Source organism: Pantherophis guttatus, chromosome 9 (genome assembly GCF_059756535.1).
Source record: "Pantherophis guttatus breed Tessera chromosome 9, ASM5975653v1, whole genome shotgun sequence".
Classification (NCBI taxonomy): domain Eukaryota; kingdom Metazoa; phylum Chordata; class Lepidosauria; order Squamata; family Colubridae; genus Pantherophis; species Pantherophis guttatus.
Genome location: NC_142071.1, coordinates 6,656,273 through 6,671,332, shown reverse-complemented (window position 1 = coordinate 6,671,332; position 15,060 = coordinate 6,656,273). Strand labels below are relative to the sequence as shown.

Genomic DNA, 15,060 nt, shown 5'->3' with positions numbered 1-15,060 from the left:
CAGACGCTTGGCAACTGACTCTATTTATGACAGCTGTAATGTCCCAGGGTCATGTGATCCCCGTTTGTAACCTGACGAGCAAAATCAATGAGAAAGCCGGTTTCACTTAACAACCGTGTAACTAACTCCACAACTGCAGTGTTTTGCTTCACAAATGTGGCAAGAAAGGTTATAGAATGGGGCAAAACTCACTTAACAAATGTCTCGCTTAGCAACAGAAATTCTAGGCTCAATTGTGGCCATTAAGAGGACTACCTATACTGTTCTTCCTTCCCAAAATCTAATAGCTGGTTCATGATAATGGCTTCACCCTTAATCCTTGCCTTGCACACCAAAACAAGTGTCCATATTATTTGCTTTTATCTAATGCATGGTTTTCCCAGTTGCAATGTCTGGCTGTAAAAGCTGGACCATAAGGCTGAGCGCCAAAGAATGGAGGCCTTGGTGCTGGAGAAGACTCCTGCGAGTCCCTTGGACTGCAAGGCGATCCAACCGGTCAGTCCTAGAGGAGATCAACCCTGACTGCTCTTTAGAAGGCCAGATCCTGAAGATGAAACTCAAATATTTTGGCCACTTAATGAGAAGGAAGGACTCCCTGGAGAAGAGCCTAATGCTGGGAAAGATTGAGAACAAAAGAAGAAGGGGACGACAGAGAACGAGGTGGCTGGATGGAGTCACCGAAGCAGTAAGCATGAGCTTAAATGGACTCCAGGGGATGGTAGAGGACAGGAAGGCCTAGAGAAAAGTTGTCCATGGGGTTGCGATGGGTCAGACATGACTTTGCAACTAACAACAACAAATGAGGGCCAAAGTACAGATAGTCCTTGACTTATAACCATTTGCTTAGCATGGGTCGGACACGACTTTGCAAACTAGCAACAAAATGCATTTCATCTAATGTTGCATTAATACAGTGTCATCCACCTTCTGTTTCAATCCATCCATAAAAGTCAGTCTGGAAGTATTGAATGGAGTTCTACCGAGAACAGACAAATACAGGACTGTTACTGCAGCAAACTCAATTCTACTGGTCATCTGATACAGAATAATGGATTTGCATTCACGCCAAAAACAAAGGAAGGCAGAAAAAGAGATTTTCTCCCTCCGAATAGGAAAAGTTGGCATTGTATAGCATTTCAGATCATCCAACTTTCAACAGACAGCTCTTCTGGATGCGTGGTATCGCTCTTTATTTTGTTCAAAGCAGAGGAGCAAATTCAAACGTAAAGAACTAGTCTGCGGGCATTCACTATTATGATTTTTAAGGACACCTACGGGGCCATTCTTAGAAATAAAAAGAATGCTTTTTCGCCACTTAGCTGAGCTTGTAAAAAAATAAATAAAAGTAATCTTAAAAACATAGCGAGGTAGGAAGGCTGGTAGCTACCAAGAGAGAGACCAGCAGTCATGATGGCAATGAATTGAATGTTATGTGCAGAGAATAGATTGTGAATGTACACATGGAAATGTATGAAAACAATTGCAAATTGGTTATTAAAAAGTAGAAATCACCTCGGTTGTCCACTTCTGCTACTCCAGTATACACTAGCATCTCACGATCAGTTCCTACCATACCTATGGAATTATTTCAATCTGGAAAATTTGATTTTATGAACTTTTCTTTGTCTCTGGTTCCCTAGATTTGCATGAAGCAATGCCGGAATAGCTGAATCTGGATATACAATTATGAGGCCACTGCCATAATCTGTAGAAATTTTGTACAGTATAATTATGTGGATTGTGTGTATATGTTTACTTCTTTTCTGCTGCGTTCTCACCATACTCTGAATGATAATAATCCAGAAAATAATTCCTGTTCATTTCTAAACCTTTTGCCTTTTCCCACATCAGTTGCTTCCCACCCACCCCCAATGAATGTTTGAGACAGGAAGATTCAATTCAAATCTTTATTGTCAGGGCACAACATATGTACAATGAGATTGGTTGAGCTCCCTCAGTGCACACACACCCCAACACAATACAACTCACCGTGAAGACAGAGAATCCCTAACCCAATAAACCATATTAACAAAACATCCAGTCCTATTGCACCAGTGTGAACACGTTACACATTGCGCCGGCCCTGCAGTCCATCATACTACGTAGTTATGATGTTATTTCTCATTCAGGAGTCTGGCAGCCCACGGATAAAAACTGTCCTTCAGCCTGTTTGTGCGGCTATGCTTCTATATCTCCTTCCCGATGGTAGGAGGGTAAAGAAGTGATGACCAGGCTGAGAATCATCCCTGATAGTGAAAATAGATGAGTTTTCACAATTCCTCCCTTGATGTCTTTTGCAAAAGTCCCTGGTCATCGGTAAGCAAGTCTGAGCAACTGGATAGTAAAACCCACCTCTGGAAAAATTCTTAGTTAAGTGTTTATGCAACCATATCAAGATTATTCTTTTTAATGGCCGAACATCCTTCTTGCATTCAGCACCAGAATCAGCTGCATTCAAATTGCATAACTAATCCATGAAAAAAAAAAAAATTAAAAATCAAAGGGACATGCCACTCTTTAAATGGCTGGTAGGAAACGTTCCTTAAAGGAAATGGCTGTTAGGAAATGGCTACTGTACATATAAATACTGCCAAATAAATAAATAAATAAATAAATAAATAAATAAATAAATAAATAAATAAATAAATAAATAAATAAATAAATAGTCTAACTAGTTGGTCAGACAATATATAAACTATCAATATATGTCTGCAGTCAAAAGGTATTATATTGCTTTAAGACTGTATTGCATCATCCTGTATCCTGATTGGCTCTGTAGCCAATGTACTTAAGGGGAAGCCTAAATCATGGCTTGTGAACACTACACCGTTTTATCTGCTTATTTGCTGTTACTCTCTACCTGTTCTCTCTGCATGACCACTGTTTGATCATTGCTACTTGTTGCTTTCTACTATTTATTGAATGTTTTAATATTGAACTTGTTTCTGTTTGAAACTCAAGAAGCACTGTTTTATTGTGTAATGACTACAACAACTGGTAAGAAGACTTTGTACTTGGAATATCCCTGGATTGATATTTTAACTATCGCCTTATCTGTGTATGACCTGGATTGTTATTGGACTTTGCTTTACTTTTTCCTAAAAGTAAAAGACTACCACAACTCAGTGTGTCTGTATGTTAACTGTGATTATTCATAAACACTCTCAGCTGTTTTCATGTGCATACTCAAGGGGTACTCTGCTCAATAACCCATAACATCGGTTATGAGCCAAGAATATCCTTAACAGATTCAGAGGCAATTTATCAAATCCCTACGGAGTGGCATTTTCTCTTGTTTTATTTGTCTATTTTGTTTTATACAGCCACCTCACCCACCTTACTTTTACGTGGCTCTGCTTGGCTTGCAATCAAATAAACTTCGAGAAAACCTAACCAGCGAGAGGTATTCGTTCAATGAAAGCATGTCCTAGTTAGTGCTTTTGCATTGGCAGCAGGCAACTCGCATAAAATGGTGTGTTTTTGTCTGCACGAAATGCATTCCTTTGCATTCTGGGAACTGAGCAAGTTTGTTTAGAACTGAACTGAACTTCAATCAATCAGAATAGAGCTGATAGGAACCTTGGAGGTCTCTTAATCCAACCTCCTGCTCAAGTAGGTGTCCCTATCTCATTTCAGACCGTCTCTTCTTAAAAACCTCCAGCGATGAAGCACCCACAACTTCTGAAGGCAACACATTCCACTGATTAATTGTTGTCACTGTTAGGAAGTTTCTCCTTAATTCCAGGTTGCTTCTCTCCTTGATTAATTTCCATCCGTTGTTTCTTGTCCTGCCTTCTGGTGCTTTGGAGAATAGCTTGACTCCCTCTTCTTTGTGGCAGCCCCTCAAATCCTGGAACACTGTTATCATGTCATCCCTAGTCCTTCTTTTCTCTAGACTAGCCATACCCAATTCCTGCAACCGTTCTTCATATGTTTTAGTCTCCAGGCCTTTAATCATCTTAATAGTTGTTCTTTGCACTTTGACTTCCAAACTCAAAGTTATTTTTTCCAAACTTCAGTAGGTGCTGGTTCCATTGGTGGCGTTTGCTCACTAATCTTCATAGCTGTGCCACTTGTTTACCGACTTACCATGTTGTATCTGGATACATGCAGAACCCAGGATAAAGCCAAGACGTTTTGATATCCAGGGAGTGGTGGGTTTCAATTTTTTTTTACTACCGGTTCTGTGGGTGTGGCTTGGTGGGTGTGGCATGGCTTGGTGGGCCTGGCAGGGGAAGGATACTGTAAAATCTCCATTCCCAACCCACTCCAGGGGGAGGATACTGCAAAATCCCCATTTCCTCTCAATCAGCTGGGACTCGGGAGGCAGAGAATAGATGGGGGTGGGGCCAGTCAGAATTTTTACTACCGGTTTACTACTGGTTTACTACCGGTCTCCGAACTACTCAAAATTTCCGCTACCGGTTCTCCAGAACGGGTCAGAACCTGCTGAAACCCACCTTTATCATCCAGGGCATGATAATGAGAAATAAGCCACCAGAAAGTTCTCCCACGTAAGCCCCCCCTTGGAATGAGCCATCAGCATCGAATGAGCGAAATAAATACGGATCTCGTTTGGCCTCTTTTAAATAAATGGCTATTTCTCCCGCAGTTGCCAAGAAATTCGAAATTCAAGCAGGTGGTTGCAGCTGCCGAACGTTGAGGGGAAAAAAACCGAGTGAGTCTTCGGCACTTGGCAGCATTTCTGTTCAGCCTCCTGGCTTCCTCTGCAGATCTATCGTCCAATCTATGACTTTCCCAGACTTGCTGCAATAGTGTGAATCAACCTAGCCAAAATTGCTTACACGGTGCAAGCAAATTGCTTTGGCATCATTTTTCTGAGCAGGGACAATTGGGGGAGGAGAGAGAGAGAGAGAGAGAGAGAGAGAGAGAGAGAGAGAGAGAGAGAGAGAGAGAGAGAGAGAGAGAGAGAGAGAGAGAGAAAGAATTTGGAGAGGAGCCCACATCATTATTGGCAGTCCAGCTTGAAAGGCTACCGCATGGAGAGTATGTTCTTGGCACAGGTTGCCCGAGGGAATCTAAAATAATCAATCTTCTGTAATATTCAACCCAGCACGCTTAGTTCACCTCCTGCGGTCAAAGAGGATGCTACAGCCTTTAGCAGTGATGGCTAAGCTTTTCCAGACCGAGTGCCCAAAGCGCGGGCGTGGGGGAATGCACACGCGTGCGCGAAACCCCAAAATGCAATGCATATATGGCCCCTGCGCATGCACTCCCGCATGTGTGCCCCCCGCACACACCCTACTCTCCCATGTGCACACAGCCCCACACACACACCCTGCCCCCCATGCATGCGTACCCCCTGCCCCCCCTGCCCCCCGTACATGTAGTTTTCCGCCAGCAGCCTGCGGAGCTGGCAGCGGAGTCGGACAGTGAGGAGGCTGGGGAGGACAATGGGCCAGTCCTAGAGTCAGGGGAAGGCCCAGACAAGGGCTCTGCGTCGGTGGCAGAGACGGGTCCAGGGCCATCTGGGAGCGATGTGCAGACTCCGGAGCCTCCAGAGGCTGACAGCAAAGAGGAAGAGGAACAGGAGGAGCCTGTTCATATGGTCATGTGCCTTAGAAGCCAAAAATGAAAACAAAGACTACAGAGGAAGTGCCAAATTGTTAAAAACAATCTCATCTGGTTTTCCCGTAAATATTCTGCCTTGAAAATTCTGAGAGTGAGAGAGAAGCTGGAATAATATTCGAATCTCGCCAGGCTCAAGGTTGACTCAGCCTTCCATCCTTTCTAAGGTGGGTAAATTGAGGACCCAGTTTGTGGGGGCAATAAGCTGACTTTGTATAAATATACAAAAGGATGAAGGCTATTGCTTAGCGCATTGTAAGCCGCCCTGAGTCTCCGGAGAAGGGCGGCATATAAATCAAATTAAAAAAAAAAGAAAAAAAGAATAGCACCGTTTGAGAGCAGAACATTCTGGAAAGCTTCCGTCGGTTGAGACAAACTATAGGCCGAATTGATTTAGAGACAACCAAATCTGACTCACCAGAAAACCACTCCAAAGTGTTCCAAAGCTAAACCGAAGCTCCATTTGCAGAAGTTTATTTTTAAACATCAAGTGATCGTGAAAGAGTTAGAAGAGGCCTCCTGTGAATGTCTTCAAAGCTATATTTGATTGATTTTGTCTAAAATTGTAAGAATTCTAGACCTACCTACTATATGCCCGAAAGGGAAAAGCCTGAGTAATACAGATAACTCTGGCTAAAGGCTGCCTTGTTTAGCAACTGTTCACAGTTACAATGTGCTGGGGAAAAAAAATAACTTTATGACTGGTCCTCACACCTACGACCATTGCAGCACCCAGCGGCCACACTTCACAGTCAGCTTTCAACAAGCAGAGTCACTGGAAAAGTCGGCAGTAAGTTTGCAGGTTGTGATGTCTTGCTTAATGACCATGGATGATTTGCTTAACGACTGCAGCGGAAGTGAGGTCCTAAGTCTGCTGCAGTCATGCGATAACTCACTTAACAACCACAGTGCGTAACCACAGAGTTGCTGGTTCCAATTGTTGGTTGTTAGGCAAGGACTACCTATATACGTAGAATTTGTATAAGGCAGGGATCTGCAACCTTAAACACTCAAAGAACCAGTTGGAGCCGTTTCCCACAGAAAAGAAAACACCGGGAGCCACAAAACCCTTCCCGTGCCTGACTATTTCTTGAGTGGTCACAAAACTAGCATATATAGTTTTCTTTTTAATTTTTTAATTTTATTTTAAATTTATATACCGCCCTTCTCCCTGAGGACTCAAGGCGGTGTACAGCCAGAATTAAAAAACATAAAATACAAATATTAAAAACAATTAAAATATATATAAATTTGGCCCAAAATTAAAAATACAAACCAATTAAAACATTTAAAATTTCTTCTTAAGCCAGCCCGGCTTGCTGGAAAAAGTGGGTTTTAAGGGCACGGCGGAAGGCGCTGAGGTCTTGGATTCTCCTTATCTCTGGGGGCAACTGATTCCAGAGGGTAGGTGCCCCCACAGAGAAGGCCCTCCCCCAGGGGGTCACCAGCCTGCATTGATTGGCTGATGGCACCCTGAGGAGGCCCTCTCTGTGGGAGCGCACGGGTCGATGGGAGGCCGTCGGTAGCAGCAGGCGGTCTCGAAGATAGCTAGGCCCGATGCCATGGAGCGCTTTAAAGGTGATAACCAGCACCTTGAAGCGCGCCTGGAAGACCACTTGTTTGTTTGTTTGTTTGTTTGTTTGTTTGTTTGTTATTCATTCATTCATTCATTCTTCATTCATTCATTCATTCATTCATTGGTTCGATTTAAATGCCGCCCTTCTCCGGAGACTCAGGGCGGCTTACAATGCGTTTAGCAATAGCCTTCATACTTTTGTATATACCTGTTTAGTAGGGCTTTCGGGGCCCCCCCCCAAGCGGTGTTCCTTTTTATACAAAGTCAGCTTATTGCCCCCACAAACCGGGTCCTCATTTTACCTGCCTCAAAAGGATGGAAGGCTGAGTCAACCTTGAGCCTGGTGAGATTTGAACTTGCAGTAATTGCAGGCAGCTGGTGTTACTTAACAGTGCTTTAGTCTGCTGCGCCACCAAGGCTCTTGTGTGCACTGGTGTGCAGTGCTCTATAGCGTCATTTTGAGGGTAGGAGTTGAAACAAGTTACATCCAGGATGCGAGGGGTCTGTAAATATTTTCCCAGCCCTCTTTTTCACTCGTGCAGTATACAGGTCCTCCATGGAAGGCAGGTTGGTAGCCATTGTTTTTTCTGCAATTCTAATTATCCTCTGAAGTCCGTGTCTGTCTAAAAGGATGCAATTGTCCAGCTGTCTGCAAGGAGTATAAATCCTTCCATTCCCCACCATCCGGTCCGAGCTGAAGAAGCTTCTTGGATGAGAAGTGAAACGTCTTCAAAAGAAAAAACCAAGAAAGTCCAACTGCCTCTTGAAAAAAAGCACCTTTTGGGTTATTCCTGAATAAACTGTCTTGCAAAATAAAGGACAGATTCGGGAAGCTCCCGTCTCTTCTGACAGTGTCAGCACTTTGTCCCTTCTTTTTTAGCCTCCAACTGCCTGCTGAGATGACAATGAAGCAGAAAAGGAGCCTTTCCTGGGGCTGCCTTCACTGATCAGCCTCTCCCTCAGGCTCAAAGCCTCACCATTAGAATTTCAAGCAAGAGTCAGATTAAATCACCCATTAAACTGCTTTCTCTCAGCGTGAGCCACCTAAAGGTTTATCCCCAAAGCAAGAATGCAATTGAGGCACTCCAGGAAAAGTGCTGCGTTCCCAGGCTTGTAAGGACAAGGTAGTCCTCGACTTACGACCACAACTCATCTTCTTTTAACGACCGCATAATCCCTTGCGGGGTGGAGTCTGGGCAACGGAACGGAGCTGAATGTTTACTGGCCGGATGCCTTTCCTGTTGCCAAGGCGGATTTTTGTTCAGCAGATATATTCTCATCGTGTCCAGAGAGAGAAATATTTGCCTCTACCTAGGATCGAACTCACAGCCTCCTGAAACCCCAAATTTCCATTGCTAAGCGAGACATTTGTTAAGTGAGTTTCGCCCCATTTTACGACCTTTCTTGCCGCAGTTGTTAAATAAATCCGTACAGATGTTCAGCTAGCGGCAACGGTTGTTCAGTGAATCTGTCTTCCCCCTTGACTTTGCTCCTCAGGAGGTCGCAAAAGGGGATCACGTGACCCCGGGACACTGCAACCGTCATAAATATGAGTTGGTTGCCAAGCCTCTGAATTTTGATCCTGTGGCCACGGCGATACCGCAATGGCGGTAAGTGTAAAAAATGATCATAAGTCACTTTTTTTTCAATGCCACTGTAACTTAGGTCACTAAATGAATTGTTGTATCTTGAGGACTACCTGTATTGTTTTTAAGAAGTGGCTGTTTTTCCAGGAAAAATGAACGCTGCGGAGAATCAATCCCAGGCTTGCCATAGAATTCTGCAGGCATCAGATAACAGAAAATAAACAGCTTTTCCAAGAAGCAGCTGCTAGAAATGTGGAAGATTGCAAGCTACAGCATGAAGGATGCCAATTATATATATAAAAAATAATTAACTGAATACCTCCAAGCTGAAAGCTATTTTTCCCCTACATCTTCCATTGAGGACCTGTCTGCTGCACGAGTCAAAACGAGGGCTGTGAAAATATTTACAGACCCCTCGCATCCTGGACGTAAATTGTTTCAACTCCTACCCTCAAAACGACACTATAGAGCACTGCACACCAGAACAACTAGACACAAGAACAGTTTTTTCCCAAATGCCATCACTCTGCTAAACAAATAATTCCCTCAACACTGTCAAACTAGTTACTAAGTCTGCATTACTATTACTATTAGTCTTCTCATCGTTCCCATCACCCATCTTCTCTCACTTATGACTGTATGACTGTAACCTTGTTGCTGGTATCCTTAAGATTTAAATTGACTGTTTCCCTATGACTATCACTAAGTGCTGTACCTTATGATTCTTGATGAACGTATCTTTTATGTATACTCCGACCCACATAAAAAGACCTCAAAGGGGGAGACTCTCTGCAGCGACACAAACGTTCATTGCACGTATCCGTCCCAGGGGCCGTAGTTTGAGGACCCCTGATTTAGTGCAATATAAAAAATGCAAATAATTTTTCTGCGGGCCACCAAAATTTTCTCGCGGACCACCAGTGGTCCACGGACCATCAGTTGGTGACCGCTGGACTAGAAGACCTCCAAGGTCCCTTCCAGCTATAATCTGATTCTTTGGCAAGCTTCTTCTTAATCTTTGCTACTTGCATTGCAAAGCTTTTGTTCAGTCCCTTAGACTGTGACGGATTCACATGGCAGGATTTTGCACTCAAAATGCCCTTGATCTTTTCAGAAGACTGATCAGGAGATGGCCTGGCACACATTAAAAAAGGGGAAGCACCCCCCTCCTTTCCCTTTTTACAAAATACAGAGGTTTACTGCATCTTGTAGTGGCAAAAAAAATAATAAAATAAAATAGGGAAATGGCTTGCCTTTTGATTCTGCCAGAATTTTTTTTTTCAACTCCACAGTCTTAATTTATAGCTCTGCAGAGCCTCAAATTCAGCAGTGAGATCCCCGCTGTTTTTCTCTTTGTAATACAAATTTCACGCTTACAAAGGCAAGAGGACGGAGGAGGGGAGGGGGAGAGAGGAGGATTTAGGGGCGCGAAAGGAGAATTCCATAAGATGCAAAATTGTAGCAGGGCGATACTGGAACCCCCGGCAAGGGCCTGGATGTTGTAACCCTCCTGCAGCAACTGTAGGAGCTAAATAAAGATCTCCCCAGAACCGCCTGGTTGTTTTGCTTAAGCGCGAAAAGCCGCAAAGATCCGCTTCCTCCACAATGACAAAGGGAGCTGTCACGTTCGAGACACGCACAATCCTCTCTCCCCAGCTCGCCTAGACTGCGCGAGGTGTGTTTATCCCGATGAAAACCAGTCTGCCGCACGTGACCTGCATTGAAACGAAGGGCGACTTTGTCGGCAGAATGCAAAGGAATGTCAGTCTTTCCTAGCTCCGTTTTTCTGATCTTATATATACACCCAGAGCAGGGGTGAAATGCTCCCGGCTTGGACCGGATCGCCCGATCCGGTAGCGATGGAGGCGGGTGGTTCAGAGAACTGGTAGCAAAAATTCCTGCCCACCCCCCATGCCCAGCTGAGCTGCACAATCATCAGAGGCTCTTTTTTTATTTCTTTTAAAAGCATTTTTTCTACAACCTCTTCAGCCGAAAAAATGCTTTTAAAAGTAAAAAAAAAAAAGCCTCTGATGATTGCGGGGCTCATCTGGGATCGTCAAAGGCTTTTAAAAGAAAAAAACCCTTTTTTTCTTTTAAATGCCTCTGACGATCCAAGATGAGTTGCCTGATCGGCAGAGGCTTTTTAAAAAACTCAGCTGGGATCGTCAGAGGCATTTAAAAGAAAAAAACCCTTTTTTTCTTTTAAATGCCTCTGACAATCCAAGATGAGTTGCCTGATCGGCAGAGGCTTTTTAAAAAACTCAGCTGGGATCGTCAGAGCCTTTTGAAAGCCTTTTTTTACAACCTCTTCGCCGAAGAGGTTGTAGAAAAAATGCTTTTAAAAGTAAAAAAAAAAAAATTGGCCACACCCACCCAGTCACATTACTCCCCCACCAAGCCACGCCCACAGAACCAGTAGTAACGAATTTTAGATTTCACCACTGACCCAGAGGAATAACATCTGTGTGCACCCCGAAGTTTCCCTAGGAATAAAGCTGGTTGGGGAATTCTGGGAGTTGAAGTCCGCCAGGCTTAAAGTTGCCGAGGTTGGCAACTCCTGCTATAGAAGGGAGAACCCAAAGGCCTGAATATATAAACACAACTCAAACCGCCATTGATCTGGAATCTGAAAATCCAACATAACATAATAAACACTTGAGATTCCAAGCTTTGTAAAAAGCTACGGTCTGTTTATCAAAGGTTTCTAGCTCTGAAGGGCGAGCAATTTGCTTTCGACCTTTCTTGTTTTTATTATTAATAGAAACTGCAATTTTCAGCGAACTGGACTTAACTCCGCCTCCAACGGCATTTCACACTTCTGCAAGGACATTCCCTCAACCTAAGTCCGTCTGGTTACCTAGCTTTCTTTCGCGGAGCACATCCACAGCAAAATATGATAGGAAAGAAAAAAAAAACAGATCTATGCTCCACTCGAATTACCAGAAGGTTGTGCTAAAATATGATGAACACACAGCTTCGTCCCTATTAGACCATGCACAGAGCCAAATGATGAGCCACACACACACAAAAAAAAGTACTAGCAAGAGAAACAGGATGCACTGTGCATTTTCAACGAAGGAAGGAAAAGTAAGCCTCAGCAGTGGCTTTACCTTGGGGCCCAACTTCCAGTTCCAGATCCAGCTCTTCCAATTCTTTCCCCAAGGAGTGGATTGGCGTCTCTGCCTCTGGAGTCCCAAAATTGCCTTCCGAATCCGAACTGCCAAGGGAGGAAGGAGAGGAGAGGGAAGAAAACAAAACAAAACATTATTTCCTTCAACCAATCAAACAACTTTTCAAGCTTGTTATCAAGAACCGTTTTTTGCAAGAGGGGTTTCAAAAAATAAAATGCACCCATACTTGTGATGCATATAAAAAAGGTTTGATTGCACAATGTCCACAATTGTGGACAACTGTTATGCCTTCCTCCAATGACACCGCCTTTCAGGTATTAGCTATCACCTTAACATACCTGTCCCTTTTTTCCCCCGGGCACCCTTTCAAACAGAGCACTGAACTGGAGTGACCCAACTTTAAATATGCCCCTGAGATACCCTGTTTCCCTGAAAATAAGACACCCCCGAGAATAAACCCAATCGGGCTTTTGAGCGCATGCACTAAAATAAGCCTCCCCCCCAAAAGTAAGCCCTCCCCGAAAATATTTAAACGCAGAACTGGAAATCAGGTAAGACTACAAGAGGAGCCTCATCTTGCTCCATGCACTCGAAAATGAGTCTTGATAGTACAGTGGTTTAGTGCACCCTGTCATTAACACAGCTGCCTGCAATTTCTGCTGGTTCGAATCTCTCCAAGGCTCAAGGTTGACTCAGCCTTCCATCCTTTCTAAGGTAGGTGAAATGAGGACCCAGTTTGTGGGGGCAATAAGCTGACTTTGTATAAATATACAAAATAATGAAGGCTATTGCTTAATGCATTGTAAGCCGCCCTGAGTCTCCGGAGAAGGGCGGCATATAAATCAAATTAAAAAAAATAATAATAATAAGACCTCCCCGAAAATAAGGCCAAGCACTTATTTCGGGGTTCAAAAAAATTATTTTCGGGAAAACACGGTATTAACATGGGTTCATTGGCACTTGTAGGAAATTCAGATAATGCCGAAGGTGGGTGTTTTGCTCCAGAATATGCATGCGTCTTTCTATTGGTTTTAATTTTAAATAATCTAATAAATCCAAATGCGGGAAGGTTGGAAACAAGGGAAATATCAGGCACATGATTTCTCACGGGCTCTGTGTTGGAAAACAAGGAATAACCAAGAGCAATCTAAGAGCAACAGAGATGATGAGGGGACTGGAGGCTAAAACATACGATGAACGGTTGCAGGAACTGGGCATGGCTAGCCTAGTGAAGAGAAGGACCAGGGGAGACATGATAGCAGTCTTCCAATATTTTTTTTATATATAAAAAGTTTTTTTTTTAATTTTTTAGACAAACACACATACAAACATACAATGTATTTTCTTTGAACAGAGAGTATTTGGCCGGTTTACAAATTTAAACAATGTTTAGTCATTTCAATTGAGTTTCATCTATTATTTTTAAAAGACCATTAAAGTCAAATACAGTAAGAAATTAAAGGTAACAAATATACACCGTCATTAAGAAATTAAGGTTAATGTATATATATATATATTCATATGTTTAAATATTATAGAGAGATAATCCTGTTTATTAGTTTTAGTATATATGTAATTTAGAAGTGTATTTTCTTTTTTAGAGTTAAGAACATTTTGTATAATTTTTTATCTTTTTATATTGAATAAAGTTTGTTTTTAAAAGCAAAAAAAATAAAAAAATAAAAGACCAGTGAAGGACCAGGGGAGACAGGATAGCAGTCTTCCAATATTTGAGGGGCTGCCACAGAGAGGAAGGGGTCAAGCTATTTTCCAAAGCACCCGAAGGCCAGACAAGGAACAATGGATGGAAACTGAACAAGGAGAGATTCAACCTGGAAATAAGGAGAAATTTTCTGACAGTGAGAACAATCAACCCATGGAACAGAAGTTGCCTTCAGAAGTTGTGGGAACTTCATCCATGGAAGCTTTCGAGAAGAGACTGGACTGCCATCTGTCAGAAATGGTGTAGGGTCTGCTTAGTTGGACTAGATGACCTACAAGGTCCCTTCCAACTCTGTTAATCAATTAAAGGGTGTGAGCAAATTTGTGGCTTTTTGTATTTTGCCTGTTTGAACAGCAGAATTGTAGCAGCATTCACAGCTGTGTGTTTCCTTCGCTGTGGTTGTTCCAAGGAAGTTCTTTTGGCTCCTTCAGAAAGCTAATTTTCTCAGGACCAGAGCAGCAAAAAGCAATTAAATCCCCCCCACCTCCAGTGCATGCTACATCCCATTATTAACCATCGTCCTCCCTGTGGATGCTACTGGAGGCCGTGAACTTCATTTATAATAGCTCACCAGAAGCACATTCCACTGGCTTCTAATTAATTCCCAGGTGCAGTTCAAAAGGCCGCTATGAACCATTACAGCCCAGTCGGACTTGGCACTGAGCTATACACAGAATCACATTCTTCGACTTGAATCAAAGAGGGATGCGGTGGCTCAGTGGCTAAGACGCTGAGCTTGTCGATCGAAAGGTCGGCAGTTCAGCGGTTCGAATCCCTAGTGCCGCGTAACAGAGTGAGCTCCCGTTACTTGTCCCGGCTTCTGCCAACCTAGCAGTTCGAAAGCACGTAAAAAATGCAAGTAGAAAAATAGGGACCACCTTTGGTGGGAAGGTCACAGCGTTCCGTGCGCCTTTGGCATTGAGTCATGCCGGCCACATGACCACGGAGACGTCTTCAGACAGCGCTGGCTCTTCGGCTTTGAAACAGAGATGAGCACCGCCCCCTAGAGTTGGGAACGATTAGCATGTATGTGCAAGGGGAACTTTTACTTTTACCCAGGGTGGATTTGATTTAAATCGAGTTGATTTAAATCACAATTTAAATCATGATTTAAATCACTAGTAAAAAGACTTTATTTAAATCAACTCGATTTATATCATAATTTTTAAAGAGCAACTGTCATCTCTGCTACTCCTTTGACCCACTGTTGACTCACCGATAGTCCCAGTGTTGCAGAATATACAGCCTCATGCTACATAACTAAGCTCCATTTCATGCTGAATAAACTAAATTATTTATGTATCTTAAATAGAAAACTATCTTACGATAGATTTTTACCCCAAAAGTTTTTTATTAAAATAAATGCGATAAAAATCAAAAAAATCCGATTTAAATTTAAAAAAATCCAATTTAAATCAAAAAAATCTGATTTTTTTAAAAAAAATCATTGATTTT

At 42.8% G+C, this 15,060-nt stretch overlaps 1 protein-coding gene across 7 annotated transcripts in view; it reads right to left on the bottom strand.

Moving 5' to 3' along the window:
• The window catches only part of TACC1 (transforming acidic coiled-coil containing protein 1), a 98,841-nt gene that overhangs the window by 51,114 nt on the left and 32,667 nt on the right, over positions 1 to 15,060 (bottom strand). For all 7 annotated transcript variants that reach the window (XM_034432940.3, XM_087875893.1, XM_087875894.1 and 4 more), the window contains exon 2: positions 11,862 to 11,968. In XM_034432940.3, the coding sequence (XP_034288831.2) occupies positions 11,862 to 11,968 (107 nt within the window). The remainder of the gene's footprint in view (positions 1 to 11,861; positions 11,969 to 15,060) is intronic.